Source organism: Solenopsis invicta, chromosome 10 (assembly GCF_016802725.1).
Source record: "Solenopsis invicta isolate M01_SB chromosome 10, UNIL_Sinv_3.0, whole genome shotgun sequence".
NCBI classification, from domain to species: domain Eukaryota; kingdom Metazoa; phylum Arthropoda; class Insecta; order Hymenoptera; family Formicidae; genus Solenopsis; species Solenopsis invicta.
The window spans coordinates 12,356,709-12,374,816 of record NC_052673.1 but is presented as its reverse complement, the minus strand read 5'-3'; the positions used below and the strand labels follow the sequence as shown (position 1 = coordinate 12,374,816).

General features: G+C 29.5%; 2 protein-coding genes across 14 annotated transcripts; both read left to right on the top strand.

The window, feature by feature from the left end:
* Nucleotides 1-437: 437 nt before the first annotated feature.
* LOC105193209 (ubiquitin-like-specific protease 2) lies at nt 438-15,281 on the top strand. 11 transcript variants are annotated; one of them, XM_026133359.2, is made up of 20 exons: nt 438-572; nt 2,908-3,293; nt 5,205-5,323; nt 5,471-5,631; nt 5,713-6,606; nt 6,944-7,131; nt 8,309-8,348; nt 8,908-9,066; nt 9,493-9,631; nt 11,018-11,224; nt 11,313-11,471; nt 11,574-11,750; nt 12,106-12,257; nt 12,339-12,415; nt 12,600-12,935; nt 13,406-13,673; nt 13,749-13,825; nt 13,901-14,120; nt 14,234-14,652; nt 15,015-15,281. In XM_026133359.2, exons 2-20 carry the CDS (start codon nt 3,049-3,051, stop codon nt 15,145-15,147), a joined length of 4,170 nt encoding a protein of 1,389 aa, XP_025989144.1. In that variant the 5' UTR covers nt 438-572; nt 2,908-3,048; the 3' UTR covers nt 15,148-15,281. The 11 variants fall into 11 exon arrangements, with proteins under 11 accessions (XP_025989144.1, XP_025989152.1, XP_025989147.1 ...); XM_026133362.2 differs by having other exon boundaries at nt 464-656; nt 5,713-6,579; nt 11,340-11,471; XM_026133361.2 differs by having other exon boundaries at nt 464-656; nt 11,340-11,471.
* Nucleotides 15,282-15,466: 185 nt separating this feature from the next.
* LOC105193188 (aquaporin-11) lies at nt 15,467-17,800 on the top strand. Of its 3 annotated transcripts, none has more exons than XM_011157550.3 (5): nt 15,467-15,799; nt 16,118-16,302; nt 16,602-16,876; nt 17,105-17,243; nt 17,345-17,800. In XM_011157550.3, the coding sequence occupies exons 2-5, from the start codon at nt 16,122-16,124 to the stop codon at nt 17,548-17,550; spliced, it is 801 nt and encodes a 266-aa protein (XP_011155852.1). In that variant the 5' UTR covers nt 15,467-15,799; nt 16,118-16,121; the 3' UTR covers nt 17,551-17,800. The 3 variants fall into 3 exon arrangements, with proteins under 3 accessions (XP_011155852.1, XP_011155851.1, XP_039310510.1); XM_011157549.3 differs by having other exon boundaries at nt 16,039-16,302; XM_039454576.1 differs by having other exon boundaries at nt 15,467-16,302.
* The last annotated feature ends 308 nt before the right edge of the window (nt 17,801-18,108 follow it).

Here is an 18,108-nt window from a genome sequence, read left to right as displayed (position 1 = left end):
GAGTTAGGAGACTATTAGATCAGGGAATTGTATAATCAAAAGTGCGATTGTCTATTGAATTAATTGTCGATTAAATTAAAGTTCAATTAAAATTAGTTTATGCAAATAATGTCTATTTTTATTATAGATGTAAAGATAGATTGAACGTGTCTAATGCTTTAAATTGGTAATGACTATAATTTATTATATAAACTGTGAAACCTATGCATGTTCTTTTTAACTTCTTGCACAGTACATCTTTTCTTTTTTTCTTTTTATGTTCGAGAGCACAAAATTTAGCAGCAAAAATCGTTATTCGAGCCGCAGATTTACACAGCTCTGGCTATGATTGCATCATGGATGATCATGGGTGCGGTGACGCGAATTCGAAGTTCGCGGTTGAACGGCGTCCCGGAAGTTCGGCGTAGAATGGCTGCGCAGTGGACTCACGATCTCCTCCCCCTGTCTTGTAACGACCATCCACCTGTCGTCGATCGTGGTAATCGTGGCGCGATTCGCCCGTACGAGCAACTACGTAAAATGGCGAAGAGCAGTTGTTATTTACTCGTGCCGAACATTGCAAAGTGAAAACGGTGAGAAAACGCATCAAAGTACTGATCGCATCATTCACACGGGTTCGTCACGGCGTGTCGTTAATACAGCGTGCACGAACGATCGTGAGTATCGCAGTTGTACACTCGTTAACAAGACAAATCGGTTAGCCCGTGCAAGTAGGGAGGAACGATCATAGCCGTCGCCGTCGCGCTCCTCGTACGCGTCTCGGGAGAGGCCACGTGTTTCTCGGCTAGCGAAATTGTTGATCGCGCCACGCCGTACCTCGCCGCGAGATAACGTGTCGATACCGGCCTTCGGAGCCCCTCCCCGTCCCCCTCAACTAATCCCTTAATCTGCATGTCGAGGTTATGAGAGTACCCGTTTAACGAACGGCTACGTAGCCGATTTCCCGTTTCGGAGCGTCGAAAACGCGCCATCCTCTCGTTTTCTGCGATCAACCGGTTTGTCCGATGAATCCTCGTGGCCTCCAATCGATTCCCGAGACGGGCATTGGTTCGAGGAGCCGAGGAAACGCGATCACGACCCTCTTTGTTCTCTGGCTTCTAGGTTATGGTCGTGGGCTTTAACTGCTCCGTAACGCCGTCAAGATACTCCGTTCTCTTTAATCATCGATCAGATCCGCCGATCGAATTTACCTTCTCCGAATTTATTTTTTCTGCTTCTTGTGAATCAGGAAAGAATCCTGCTCCGGCTCCCGCGAAGATTAGGGTAGTTTTTGCGTACCGCGGACTTTCTCTGACAAGTGTCTGTGAAGTTTATGCCTCTCCTAATTATACATGATGTTCATGGGATCATTTTGAATATATTTTTGAATATAATAATGCAATAATGGTAGGCATCATCTTCTCACGTCTTCACATTTTTGCGTAAAGAAATATTTAAATAATTAAATATTTAAATAATCTATTATTTGCATCCTCTATTACAGCAATCATTAAAGATCATATTCATTTATTATATGAAAAGTCAATATTAGTTCATAGTCATTCCATTTTACTTCATTCACATTTTTTACAATTGGATTATATTAATCTCTTGAGTTGAGTACCAAAATAAGTTCATCAAATTTACTAAATTCAATGCTTTTCTTCTTTTAATTAAGTTGTGTGATCAGTGATCAGTGTGATTTAGTGTATCAACAATTGGCATACATGTGGGCATAATTTTATTTAATTAAAAATTGGAAAAAGATATTTTGCATTAATTACTGTTATTTTATTTACCATGAGATACGTATATTCCAAAATTTATTGGAACGTATCTTGTGATATAATTTGTAATGTTACTTGCAATATATAAGGCTACAAGTAATTGTTTCTTTTAAAAAAATAGGCCACATACACATTGACTATTTTCAAATTTTGTCAATGCATCTCTCAATAATTAATTGCGACAGTGGTGAGGCACTCTGTACATATATGAAATCCAACAATTCTAAGACTAATATTATACATTTATATGTATTTATATACATTTTTCATTAAAGTTGCTTTTATACATTTTACATAAGAAACTTTAATAATATTTTATTGTATTTTATTAGTTTTATTATTAGTTTTCAAATATATTCTCTGCCGCATGTTGCTTTAATTTGCAAAATTATGTTTGTTACCAAAACAAATCAACACATTGTATAATTCGACTGAAACACATACATAGTCATTATCATGCTGATTCCTTTTTTTTAAATTGTGATGTGATGTTTTTTTGAAGCACATATATTGTACAAAAATTTATAATTTGAATTGGAGAAATATCCAATAGTACATATATTTCTGCAATGATTATTAGCAGTTAGCAGAATTTACGTTTAGAATTTTGGAGAAAAGTTAATTTTTATAGGAGACTACTTTAAAAGTTGAATAATTTTTATTAAATTGTGTTGAATAATTTTTTTTCCCTATTTATTATATTATTTATTTTACTCTATTTTATCTTGTTTTAAATTAAAGTCTATAAAATACATTAAAAATTTTTACATTTTACATATGTTTAACAGTATTTTATAATTTTTGATATAATTTTACATGTGTTTATTATGAAACACGTTTACTATACAAATAATTAATAACATTAAATACAATCAAATTTCAATTAAACAATAACAGATACTTATGCATTTACAAACATAATTCTTTTTATATACGTTTTGATTATGATACTTAAAGTCTATCTTTTAACACAACATTATAATAATAAGTTTTTACACTGTAAAATTTATATATTTCTATATTATTTTAATATTTTTTCAACACAATTGTACTGTTTGGACATATTTGCTTATCTTTTGGAACAATAGAAATTGTTTGAGTTATATGAAAGTCGGATATAATTTGTGATTATTTTTCATAGGTCGTACCGCACAAATACTAGCAGTCTTCTACAGACATGATATTGATGGATTGGTCTAATTCAGTGTACTAACGACAATCCAATCTTGATCTTTATTAATTGAGGAAAGATCGTATTGCCAGCACCTAAATTTTAAATAATATGGCACAATATTTTAATGTTAATGTTGTGAGCAATGCCAGTGGCACTTTCACATTAGAAGATGTCTCACCACGAATATGCGCTGCAGACGGGCAACGAACTATTCAGTTTGTTGTTGGGGACGTTAATAATAGCAGTAATGGTTCACAACGGCTTGTGACTTATACTGCTACACCACAAAACAGGCAGGCACTATTCTCCCCACAAACTATTAATCAAATATCTGCAGCGCGATTGGAACAAGGGTAACTTATACAGCATGCATTTACAATTGCTCGAATTGCATCAGGATATAGTAGTGCAACTCGAAGCTTTCAATATTTTGAGAAATATAAAAATAAACAATTTAATTAAAATTTATATAATTTTAATATCTCTCGAAAAAATAAACTGTTGATGTGATACTGGTTGTAAGAGATAAATTTTAATGGTTTTAAAATTATATAAAAATCTTAATTTGTATGATACCTGTTTTAATACTTTATATACCGTTTAATGGGCCATACATTTTGAGATTAAAACTTTTTGATTTCTAAAATAAATAGTAGTTTATGAAGAATTACATTTATAAAGAATGCACTTAAGATGCGATTAATATTTTGTATATACTATATATATAATATATCTAATTTAAAGTAACTTTTTTTATATATTAGAACATGGAAAAGACATTATAACAGGTGCTTCTTAAAGTAGTCTTCTATTACATTGTTGGACACACCGCGTATATTATGTACAAAGATACATATATATCAAGATATAATTAAATTTTAAATATAATCTTTTAGTAAAAATTATGAAATATAATTTATATTATATTCTAAGTATTTACATATTTTATACATTTTTATAAATGCAAAGAAAAGTAAAAAATAAAGTACAAAGATATATATATTTCAAATGTGTATCATTGCATATTAATTAATTACTAATCTAATTTTATTTTATATAATGCGATTTTTTATGAACATATTTAAAGAATGGAACTCTATAGCAAAACATTCTGCAAAACTATAAAGAAATTAAGAATACAATAAACTTCTTTTCTGTTATAATTATTATGTTTTTCTTATCTAACATTTGTGATATTACATTCACGTTCATTTTTTTAAACAAAACAAAACGAAGGTTAAGGCTCTTATAAATAAATTAAATTAGAGAATAGTGAGCTCAAGAGCAAATTGCCTGACATTGGAGTTATGCATTGATTTATTTATTTGCGTCCGACATCTTGCGTGGCTCTTGAGCTCACTAATTTCTTCTCTAATTTAATTTATTTTTTTAAATCAACTGTCAATTTTTATAAAAATAAGATTAAAATTTTTTTCTGTTTGATGGGGAAATGGAGTGTTTTATAAAAGAGGTTTTCTCTTGTACGCGTGTGCCTCAAAGAAAATATTACCAAAGTAGTTTTATATCATCAGCTTGCATACTAATGTATTGATTATTATGTGTTATGTATGTATGTGTGTATAAAGAAAATTTTAGAAAGTATTTAAAATATAGATATTAAATTTAAATATAATGGATATAATGAATATTGAAGCTAAATATAATAGTTAATAAAATAATAAATGCTATAATGGAAATGTTATTGTGGATAACATATTTGATATAATCCAGCCTTAACATGTGTGGCCTATGAGCGATCTCTTGTACTAGTGACTATTTTAGTTCTGCTTCAAGTTTCTTAATTTATCATATATTTTATATGAGTTAGAATTTTTTTATAATCTATCAATATTTTCTCTTATTGGAAATTTTATGTATTTAAGAAAAAAATGATATTAGCTGTATTAAAATATTTATAATTTAAATTAACAAATATTATCGACATATATATATATATATATATATATATATATATATATATATATATAGTTCTTTTTTCTAAACTATAGCTCTTATCGAATAATTATTTACTATTATAAAGTTGCATCTCGCATCCAAATAGTAAACTTTTGTTCCAATTCTGTTTTTCTTATTAGTTTCATCTAATCACTCATCATAAGTATTATTTTATAAAATAAAATAGTACATAATAGTATATTTTTTATCAACATATGTATAATATTTGTCAGTATTTTATATGTTTACTTAAAATATGATTCTGAATAGCAGTATTTGTATAACAATTTTTATTTATTACTTTTCAGGCAAAATGTTTTTATAATCAAAACGAATGATATATCTGGAACCTCGGAGATATTAAAAACAAATACTGTGAATGCACATATTGTTAATGAGAATATTGTGAGCATTGCAAGTAATACAGGTAAATACATACTTGCGCTGTATTAATATGCTTTGCAAAATTTGCGAAATTATTTTATATCTCAATATTGTGTATATTCATAAATTAATCGCGTATTAAAATCTGGTTTTTTTTGTTTTACGATATTGTGAATGAGCCATTTTTCAGGTATCAAGACGGAATGTAAAAATGAAGGGCAACAGATACAGTTTATGAAAATACAAAATCCTAATACTACCATAGTAACGAAGCAAAATACATTGTTACAAGAAAAAAATCAGACTGCCATTTTAACTAGAAATAATTTACAAAATAATATTGCATCACCAGTGAGTTATACATTACAACAATGTTTAACAAAAAAATTAAATTTATTTTAATTATAATCTAATAATTATTTTTATTTTTAGTCGCCACTCCATATAAATTCTGGATCATTCAATCCAGGTCAAATGGAAAAAAAAATATTTAAATCTTGTCTCAGTAAACCTCGACAGTTAAACAATGTACTTGGTGTAGCGTCTCAAACTTCTGATGGCATAAATGTGGTAACTACAATGGAAAACCGAATTCAAAATTCTAATGCAACAGGTCCCAAATCGACATTGCCTATTAGTAAAAATTCTATCAGTTCACAAAGACAAAATGTGACTGTAAGACCTGTTTGTATTCCTAATTCAACTATGCATGTGAGACCTGTAGCGATAGTTCCTCCTGAAATTTCTAAAACACCAACAAGAGTGCAACCACCAGATATGGAGCATTTAAATGAGCAAATTAAGCAAGCCAAGATTAAACAATTACAAAAACAGCATATCGAAAAACAAAGGTTACAACAAAATAACACACAACGACAACTTGTTAATACTTTGCAACAGATTCCATCAATGAATAATCCTGCACGCAGTATCATCAATTCTGTACAACAAAGATCGCAGCAGATTTCAATCTCTCCGCAACAAATACAAAAATCCATAGCAACATCAGCTGAACATAATACACATGTTACTAGTATTGAAGCCAATTCTTCGGAACGTGCTCAGGAAAAAATGTTTGTTATGCATCAATCTTCGCCACAATTAGAACATAACAACCGTTCAAGTGAAAGCGTCGCTTTCCTCCAAAAGACTATTCATGACCCATCGAATGCCATAGTTCAACATCAAATTTCAGGAAGTACAGCAAAAATGTTAGTGATGTTAGCCAGTGGAGAACAGAGACTAATTACGTTTGACATACCGAATGAGGATTGCACGGTACACGACCTATTGGATCAGGTACGTGCAGCCTTTGTGCAGGACAAGGTATGTTTCTACAAAAATTTGTAGAAAAATTGTGAGTAATCTATTATTGCCATGTAGTTGAAACAATTTGAGAATTTCAGATAATTTTGTAAGATATTTTAAAATTATTAAAGGAATATCCATATCATCGACGTCAACGCTTTAATTCAAATTTAAAAATTTTCTTACGTAATACGCAATTGTATTACCTAAGAAAATATCAACTGCATAATTGCATTGGATAATTGCAATTTATATGCCATTTTGATCCTGCTTCAGAGTTATCAATACATAATGATTATATAATAATTGAATTTTTGTTACAAATTACACTATAGATAATATAAAATATTTTTAGGTGGATATTCCATTTTCTGGTGAAACTCAAGTCTCCTTGGTAGATGATCCTGCATTGGGTATAAACTACATAGTGGATGCAGGGGGTTCTGGACTTTCAACATCCTTTGATGGTAGTGATGGCGATTGTAACACTTCTCAGGAAATTGTGAGCACTACAAGCACTGAAATTTTATCTCAAAATACCAAGTAAGATATTTTATCATATTTGAGGACCTGGATACAATAACAGTATAAGTATATTTAAGTTATTTTAGAAAAGATAACGTTTTTAATTTAAATAAGTGAATTACAAACAGTAAAATTAAATTAAATATTTGAATTTATTTTTAATAACCAGATATTTCAAGGTACTTCAAAAGATTGTGCTTGAATATCTTATACAATTACATAATATATAACAATTATACAAATATATAATAAATTTTTGTAATAGATCCTGTTGTAGAAGGCAGAAATATTTATATAAATAATTTTGACTAATGTATGATCTGTAGTAGTAGTAGTACACTATTTCAGCTACACGTTAGGTGCATCAATCTTAACCTGTGCAAAAATTAACCTGTTATCAGCATCATATGTATAAAGTAAAAATAAAGATGCCAGGTTGTTACATACTTTTATTTTCTGAACTGTACTGACATGTACTTTCATGCACTTTTATGCATTGAAATCTCAATGACAAATTAAACCCATATTAAACTAAAGAATATAATATGAATTAAGCATTTGTTTTTTTTTTATTCATAAATAAACTGATTACAGATCAAAATAATTGATTTACATTATTTACGGCTTTGTTCTCTCATAAAATACGTTTATATAAATATGTAAGTTTGAAATAGCCATGCTTGGAACCAAGATGGACGAGAGTTGTGGTCACTTAAGATTTAGTGACTTTAATAATAACAATGAAACTGGGGGGGCAGTCCTCACATCTAAAAATCCATCTGTAGCACATAGACTACAGTCTATTGTGCCTCTTTAGTGACTTTACAATCCAAGAAAATTAATCTGGGAACTTTTCAGGCATACTGTATAGTAGAAAGTTTAAAAAATTTTTAGAAATGATGTTTATGCAGTAATAATATAAAATGATTAATACTGTTATTATATCTAGGTCCTTATTTCTTTATATTAGAGCATTACACATTTCGGTTGATTTTCAGCTTGCCAGGCTCTTCTCCTAGCGTTCTTCCCTTTTTATTAACCACCCCTCGTGTTGTTTAAATATCAATCAACATTTGCTTTGTATGAAGAAAGAATAGCGCTAAGCGAAGATAAGCTGAAAATCGGCTGATGCGTGCCGAGCTCTGGTTTATATTAAATTTGATTACAAATAATTCTAAAATGATAATGTTTTTAGTGCATCAGATGAAAACAGTAATACTTCTCAAACTCCTGAGGTAAGTTTACATATTTATTATAAGGAAATTAGATGAAATGAGGATATTGGCATAAAAATTATTCTTTTTAATTTTCTTTATATTATGAGTACACACATAATGGAATCTTCTTTATTTTTTTAAATTTAAATTCCTAAAATTTGGGGAATTAGTATTTAATTATTATAACATGTCAACGTCCTAAAACAGTCAATATTGTTTAATATTAATACAAAAATGTATGATAATATTTTTTATATAACTTGCACTAACATTACATATTTTATATGCCAATTTCTTTGATATTAATAATAATATATTAATATGTTATGTTTAATTGGTAATTATTTGTATGAATGATATAATAAATATATTATATCAAAAATAAGGAAATGAGAGAGTAAAATGAAGTAAATAGTTAACGGCAACATATAATCTGCGTGCAAGTGTGATAATGTCATTGATACACATTGTCACAGTCAATAAGAATATTGTAACGAAATTAAGGGGATACACTTAAAGTTCATCATTCCAAATAAATGATATGCTACAAGTACGAAGTATATCGTGTTATTACTAGGAACCTATTTTGGTCAAAGGAATGCTTGCTATCTGTCCACACTGCGGCTACAGTTCATTACACTTCAACCGATGTGAACGATGTAATACAAAATTAAACATTGAGGAAGTGAAGTCAATACCCATAGCTGAAAGGAAGGAGACTAGGATGACTGTTGACGTAAGGATTATGACTGGGGTGCCAGAAGACCGATATATTTAATAATACTACATTATAATAATCACCTGTTACAACGATTATCTGTTACAATAATTGATTGTTTTATTGATGAATGGCTAACAAAATTTAGCTTACGATTAAGAATTTAGTTTAAGAGGACTATTAACATTTTTTAATGCAATAAGTTTAGAGTGTTTTCATTGCAGCGTATTGTCATTAAGAAATGTTTTATTTAAAAAATTTGCACAAGAGTTAATTCTAAAATTAAGATATTACTGCCATTACAGGTCGTATTGAAAGCAGTTTACTACGATCATCTTAATATATCATATAATATTTCAGTCAGCAAGTTCTCTCTCTCTCTCTCTCTATGCCAATATTTCCCTTGCCAATTTGCAGGTATATATTATAACTGTATCTTTATAGATTCTCTATAAGAAGAATAACAACGAAAGAAATACTACGAAATTGGACAAGACAGAACGAGATGGTCCTTCCTGTAAGCGGCTCAGAGGAAAGGGTAAGGGTACACCTTCGAAACCAAAGCCTATTCACAAAGAGCCAGGTATGTATAGTAATAGTAAAATATTTTGTGCTTAACATGTATGTAACGTTAATGATCAGGGTTGGGTAGTTAATATATTTTTCTAATTAAATTAAATTTAATAGTTTATAACATTAATTTAGTTACGTTAAAGTTACATACATAAAAACTAACTCAAAAGATTAAATTAAGTTAAATTAAAAGTTAATTTTGAAATTCATTATTTATATTAAATTAGAAATTCGTAGTTTTTTAAAGTTAGATTGCTCAAAACAATTGTAATATGGATCATTAAATAAATTTTTAATATTTTATTTGTAAATTAAGTTAAATATGAAATAATAAATATTGTTTTTACATAGGAATTTTTTCTTTTAATTTTTTTTACATAGATCAATTTGTAACTTAGGAAAAAATTGATTAAAAGTTATTAACTTTTTAATTTTATTATTTAACTTTTAACTTTTTAACTAGTTATTACCCAACTCTGTTAATGATTATTATTTTATGATTATTGGCTGTGTTCCGATATTAACTGCCAGTAATGAAAATGTATAGTATATGTGACGTGAACTATAAATTTTCAGTACTGCCAGTAAAAACGGAACACAGCCATTAATAAATGTTAAAGCCACTTATATTTTCCAATATATAAAATAAATATAAAATAGAAGTATGCCAAATAAATATGTAAAAAATTGTGATATAAGTTTAAGATATTTATTCATAATAAGAATGGTTAATTCAACTGAACTCCGTATTAATTTAATCAACGATTAATTTGATCAGCATTGTTACCAACAGCAAAGATTTTTATAGTTTTTTCGAGTGCAGTGGGTTCTAACCTGATTCATGGTGGATTAATGACGTCACATATTCTATTCTAAGTTCTTATTGGATGATTCCAGCATATGGCATCATTAATCTGGGCACGTATTACGCATTTGTTCGGAATCGATTCCGATCGGAATTATTCCGTTTTCCCCTAAATTTCTATTGTGTTTTCTAGGGAAAACGGAATAATTCCGATCGGAATCGATTCCGAACAAATGCATAATACGTGCCCTGATTCGGGTTGGGTTAAAACTCACTGCACTCAAAACATTGTTACAAGATGCTTTCCAACAAACAACACAGGTGACACAGTGCGACACTGTCTATTAGTGTGAATGAAACAATTAAAATCTCTCTCTTTCTCACATACTAATGGACACAGCGTCGCACTGTGTCGCCAGTGTTGCTTGCTGGAAAGCATCCAGAGAAAGTCAAAGTGCTATTTTCATAGTTTATTGTGGCTACCCAATCATTTATCTGTTAGATGGTTGATAATATCGAAAGAACATAGTACTTACTCGTTTATTTGGCCTGTTTCTATTTGGTATTTATATTTATTGTTATTACTTCTAGAATGTTTAACAATATCTTCTGACGAAGAGGAAGAAAGCAGAAATAAAAAAATAACAAACATTAATAGTAACGTAATGGTGGGCAACACAAGTGATGCTTTTAATGAAGATGTGGACACCATTCTGGATAAAGAACCAATTATTACGAACAATTCTGTTTATAGTTTATACGAAGAGTTACCGATGGATAATGAAGAAAATAGTAAAGGTAATGTTTTATAAGAAACATTAGATCATTACAATTAACATGTCAGTTAATACAATATTATAATAAACGAGATAATATTGGATTTTAGGAATATGTGAAAATAAAAATTTTTTAGATATTGGGCAACTACCACAAACTGCTATAGAATGTCGAACGGTCAGAATAGGTTCTTATAAATATATTCCTCGAGAAAGTGTAGTGATTTCCTATAGTGGTGTAAGATTAAATGTACCTTTGTTAGAAGATGGTAAGTTGGTTTTTACATATAACAGAAGAAAACATTTTGATAGATAAACTTGCAAGTTTCTTAAAATATTTCATTTTTTTATTTTTTATTTTTTTTTTTTAGAAACAAGTTTTGTTACTGTGGATGTGAAATACAAAGATATAGTTAAGCTTCTAATTCATTTTGGAAAAACAATGCCAGTACTGTTCTTTTATACATCTCCAAATATGGGAACTAGGATACGTGAATTATTAGGCATGCAAGATCCAAAAGGGCCATATTACGACCCTGCTGGAAGAGGTATTTACATGATGTATATGAATGTTCTATTTCTATTTTTGTTTTGTAAGCTAATAATTATTTTAAAAAGTGTTATTTAATCTCTACAATTATTTTAAAATATAAACACACACATACATATATATGTTTATATTTAAAAAAAATTGTAGAGATTAAATAACATTTTTTAGAATAATTATTAGCTTACAGAAATTAAAATAGAAATAGAATATATATATATATATATATATAGAATATATACATAAAGATATATATATATATATATATATATATATATATATATATAGAAAAGACAACATAAAGATTCTTAACAGGCTCACGAATGATTATTACTTTTTAATTTTGTTGTTTCTAGATCACACGCATAAACGTATTACATTATTGCCAGACAAGTTACCGGATGATTCTAAGGTGATACTGACAAATTTATTTTCACGGGGAGATAAAATAGATGAATTGACTCCTAAAGAAGCAAATGACATACTTATACGAGCATCGCCAAGAGATGTATGTATTTTTGATTAAATTATATTTTACTTATACATAATAATGTATAACATACATTTTTATATGTTTGTTTTTTTACAGTGTCTACAATCGGTCAATACTACACGAAAGTCAAGTCAACAAAATGTAACAAATACTACCCCTGTCAATGATGATAAGTATGTACAAACATAAGAATCTTATTTAATAATTGCATTTGTTTTTTAATAATTTGATAGTATCAGATAAAATGTATTTTATAATCTTATGTATTTAATCTCTTTTATTTAATTTGTTTGTGTATAATGGTAAATTTGCAAATGTAATTGTATTTTTTAAATACAAAAACTGTTTCTTTTTTAGGATAACTGTTTACCCAACACCTCCTGAAAAAGGAGGAATAACCATCAACACTGAAGATTACTTGTGTCTCGCTGAAGATCAATTCTTGAATGATGTGATTATAGATTTTTATTTAAAGTATTTAACCTTAGAGGTATTATCAGAATCTGATCAACGTAGAACTCATGTGTTTAGTTCGTATTTTTACAAACGTTTAACTAGCCCACATGCCCAAGCTGCTGAAAGCAATGCCGTGCCAATGACACCTGCCGCCAAGCGGCATGCAAGAGTACAGAAATGGACGAAAAATGTTAATATATTCGACAAAGACTTCATTATAATTCCTATAAATGAACAGTAAGTAAAATTTAATAAAGTCGATACAAGTCTAGAACTTTGCAATGAACTTCTTTGTCTAGTGTGTTCCGATACAAAGTTTCCTCAAGACCATCGATTAATGAGGATTTTATAAGTTGGTATCGAGATATCATTTAAAGAAAAAACAAATATCGAACATAACTATAGCTATACTAAAGATAACACACACACACACACACACATACATATTTATATATTTATATTTACGTATATTATATGACAATTTAATTAAGCGTTGCTTGCACGAATTCTATTGCATATAAATAAGAGAAGAACATTAAAGTTTTATCAGATATATTCTTGCGCCTTAGGCCTATTGAAATTTATTACATATTAAATTTATAGAATTTAATAAAAAATTTAATCAGTTTTATTTTCTAAGTACTTCTACTGACTTTCAGTATCATTAATAGAGGTTATTGTTTCACATGACAATATATCGTTTACAGCGCACATTGGTTTTTGGCTATTATCTGTTTCCCTGGATTAGTTGGAAAAGTCTCCACCTGTGTTGCGAAAACTAATGAAAATAATGTTCATAAGACTGCGCAAAAGAGTAAAAAAATAAAAGAGATAAAAGCAAAAGCTGTCACAATTGGTTCTACAACAATCACTCCTGTACCAACAACTATAACGATAGATCAACTGGACGATGGATCTGAAAGGGACGAAGCAGAAGGCGACGATGATGAAATGGAAATGGATAGTGACGAAGAGGTAGAATAAATGTTATTATTGATCATTTTTTCCCTTAAATAAACAGTTGATTATAATGCAACATATTTCACTTAGGACGAGACTGAAGAATCGGAAGAAAGTAAAATCCAAACTAATGTTAAACTCGAACAGCAAAAGGAAAACGTCAAGCTGTAAGTAGCATATATTCTGTATCATATACTTGTTGCAATCTATTTGATTTTAATATTTAATAATTTTATTTTTAGTCCCTGTATATTAATATTTGATTCACTTGCTGGCGCTAGCAGATCACGAGTAGTTGCTACTTTAAGAGATTATTTAAGTTGCGAACATGTTGCCAAACTTGGTGTAGAAAAGACATTTTCGAAGGATACTATTAAGGGAGCGTGTCCGAAAGTACCCCAGCAATCAAATTTTACTGATTGCGGTTTGTATGTATTGCAGTATGTGGAAAGTTTTTTCAAGGCAAGTATATTAAAGTATCTTTAATATTTTTTTGATTACTGTATTTACTTTTTTACATGCATTTTTAATTGCATAAATTATTGATGTGACTATGAATTTATTTCCCTTTTTAGAATCCTATCAAAGATTATACTTTACCAATTAAAACTTTGAAAACATGGTTTGAAGAAATTGTCGTAACAAGAAAAAGAGAGGAGTTATCAAACTTACTCATTAAATTGATGAATAACACCAAAGGGGATAGAACTATTAATTTGCCTACTGTAAATTTTCCCACGCAAGATGGCAAGTTGAAACCGAAAGTCGAAAGTCAGACGGACGGAAAAACTACGAAGTCTGAATCTGAAAATAATAAAAGAAAATCTACAAGTGACACGAATACAGAGACACGAATTGTTTCGATTGTGACAGAAAATACAGAGTCACCTAATGAGTTTGTTGGTAGAACTTACCAGATCATTCCTTATTCTGTGAGTTCTAATTCAACTGAGAGTAATCCAACCGAAATGTTGACGGAACAAAAAAATACAAGGTACAAACAATATATATGTATATATGTATCTTTTATTGTTTTACACTCGAGTTATTATTTTCAGTATTAAAATGCGGTATTAATACATAACATGAATTGTTTCTTGATTTTTTCTTAAATTTTCCATGAATGTCCAGATCTTTTTCAAAAATATCTTTCAAAATTGCATTTTAGACATTTTTTGTGTAATTAAATTAAAACAATCTTATATAGTTAATAACAATTGTATTAATTTAATAATTATTCGACATAATCTAAGAACCGCTCATTTTCAAATCAATTTAATAACAAATGGTCAAGTAAATATAAATAATACGTCTTTAGCCAATATTGTTAAATTGAATTATTTTATTGGTTTTTAGGTCATCGACCGAGACGATGTCTTATTTGAAGGCTAAACGAATTCCTAGGTTAGTGTCAAAGACACAGAATCAAGATGACTCTCATAGCACTGCTAAGAAGCACAAAGGGGAGTCCTCCAATTCCTGTAAATAAATGTTTCTTTTTTACAGCGATAAGATTAATGTTAATCCACACATTCTCACACAGAATACATGAAATCATTTATTTCAACGTATATAAAATAATGTAGTTAATAAAACGATTAAAACTGCAGATATGATTTCTGATTGTATGCGTGGAATCCTTTTGATTGACCTTTATATAACAATTTAGTATTATTACTGTGTCTTTAAAATATTTTTTGTTTGTATAAATTTAAAGCATTTTGGCAGCGTCAGATATACATTCTGCAGCATCCACGATGTCATTGGTGCATTGCGCCATTTAGTTCTCGGCAAGAATCGTATTGTATACTAACGAAAGTGTAAAAATGTATTTCTAAATTATATTTTATTAGAATTCTTATTTTTTTTAAGTAATTTTTTGATCAGTTATCTTGAATATATTGTCCTTGAAATTAAGTCAATAGAAATTCCATTGCTTTATGATACTATGCTTGGAGACAATCTTGGCGAGTTATTTAAAGCCTCACGACATATTCTCGTAGATATATTCGGTACTCTTAGTTTTAAATAACCGTTACGTGAAGCCCTACTCAATGCGAATGCCTCATGTGCGAAGTGTATGTGAAACTGAGATAACAAAAGTTGAAATAGTAGCCAGTGTGATTTGGTGATTATTCTGTGTAAGTTTTTATTATATTTTTCGATTAAATTAGATGATTGTAGAATTAGTGAATGCATTATGTAATGCATCTAGTTGTACATTTTATCATTGAATGCACGTTATGCTTGGTAAAGTATTCGATATAATCTCAATGATAAAAACAACGTATCAAATAATTTGTAAATTTTTATCTGTTATAAATGAATTATATAACACTATATTAGATGTTATAACTATGAATTTCTCTTTGCCGTGTAGAGTCGGATGTGCTTTATTATGCTCATATGTTTTCATTATGCTGATGTCGCACTTGTTTAAATGGCACATATCTTAATAGGATAATGCCTGGATCAATAGATTTGATAGTGTCTACAGCGTACATCGGAGTCACGATTTGGGTAGCGTATTGGCTAAGGCTGTATGCGCTATTTTATCTTGACTCTTATCCCCTCACAAGGACTTTGGCCCTTGAATTCTTAGCTACGGCAGAATTATGTGGGGCATGTTTCGAACTTATTATAAGTAAGTCGACTCTATGTTATATAAGTATCAATTTATGCGATGTTTAATTTTTGATAAATGAACTTGTGGATCTTTTTAGATACTTATTTGTATTATAAAATTATATTTATATGTTAATGTATTATTATATATTAGCACAATAATGATATCTTTTTAATATATGTATCTTCAGTTTTTTAATTAAATTATTTTGTATTATTTTCTGTTATTTTATTATACATATTACAATAACATGTATAATAACATGTTTATCCAAAGTGCCTTCTTCCTAAGAAAGAAATTTGAACTTGTCTCTTTAGTTGCGGACAATTGGGGAGTGTGGATGTACGCGCTTTATTTATTTCTATTAACGATTTGGTGGTCGATAAACTGGGATGAAGCTTCGGCATGCCCTTATACACACATGGAGGATGTAGTAATACGTAAAAAACCCTTGACTATCGCATTTCTATCGATATGCGCAGAATTGGCTGGCGGTTACATTATATTTAAGTACATCCAAATATTGTGGGCGCTTCAATTCGCTTCGACGCACAAAAACAGGGCTTACGGCGATTGCACTACAGATTTACAGGCAAGACCAAATCATTGATCCCATTTTCACCATTAATTCCGTGAATAAAATTCAGTTCGCATATAGAACGAATTATTAAAAATCAATTAATATTAATTTTTAAATATAAATTTTATTATTTACTCGGTGCATTATGCGATATAGAATACGCACTCATGTTCCATACGTATAATACGGAATAATTTTATTATTAAATAAATTCAAACAATGCATACGATGATTTTTCAGGTGTCCGCTCTAACTGGAGCACTTGTGGAATGCGGTGCAACATGCATGTGCAGAGTAGTATCTCGCATATTGGGTGACTTGAATCCGAGGTTTAGCACAGTCATCGATGCTTTCGTGGGAACATCTTTGGTGGTTGCAGGTTGATGAAAGTTTTTATATTCTTTCTTACACATTCTTTCTATATTCTTTACGGCATGAAGAGGCCTGTATTGCTAATCCTTGATATACAATGTATTTTAGCTTTCAATTACACTGGCGGTTATCTAAATCCTGCATTGGCGACTTCTTTAAAATACGGTTGTCTGGGAACTTCGTCTTTGGAGCACGTGATGGTTTATTGGATTGGAGCGTGCATTGGATCTATCGCGTCCTTGCGCGTGTACCGTATGCCACTTGTACAAAATTTTATTCAATCACAGGAAAGTACAGATATCATGTATTCTTAGATAACATTCAGTAGAATTTCAAGAGAATGTAAATGTTTGTGATTTAATCATCAGTACCTAATGCTCCTTAATAACGTACAAAAATCTAACAATTAATGTACAAAATTGCGTGCCAAACGATAATTTTATACATTCCGATTATCGTGAAAATGTAATTATGGAGCACTCATGTCTAATTACACTTCGGAGATAAAAAGATTGTTCTAAAATTATTGAACTTATTAATAAATATTTTAAAGATATTATATAATTTAAATATTAAAAATTATTGAATCGATATTATCTTTGCGATCCCTTATAAAGAAGAAATTGATATATTTATGACAGAATGCAAAATAAGGTACTTTAACGAGATATTTTTTCGAACGCGATTTATTTAGTCATATATATATATATATATATATATATATACATATTTATCTTATCAATTCATAGATTCGTTTATCAATTATTAACATACTATATGAAGATAGATTACACATTAATGAAAAATAATTTGCTACAGTAATATCTAATGGTATAAAAAATAATAACGTATATTTATTAAATTATAAATTA

Bases quoted from the DNA above. Each gene is read 5' to 3' on its own strand.
- LOC105193209 (XM_026133359.2), top strand. From the start codon at position 3,049: ATGGCACAATATTTTAATGTTAATGTTGTGAGCAATGCCAGTGGCACT. The intron at 9,632-11,017 runs GTATGTATAGTA...TATTACTTCTAG, and splicing joins GCCTATTCACAAAGAGCCAG to AATGTTTAACAATATCTTCT. The intron at 12,936-13,405 runs GTAAGTAAAATT...TATCGTTTACAG, and splicing joins ATAATTCCTATAAATGAACA to CGCACATTGGTTTTTGGCTA.
- LOC105193188 (XM_011157550.3), top strand. From the start codon at position 16,122: ATGCCTGGATCAATAGATTTGATAGTGTCTACAGCGTACATCGGAGTC. The intron at 16,303-16,601 runs GTAAGTCGACTC...TTGTCTCTTTAG, and splicing joins ATGTTTCGAACTTATTATAA to TTGCGGACAATTGGGGAGTG. The intron at 17,244-17,344 runs GTTGATGAAAGT...AATGTATTTTAG, and splicing joins AACATCTTTGGTGGTTGCAG to CTTTCAATTACACTGGCGGT.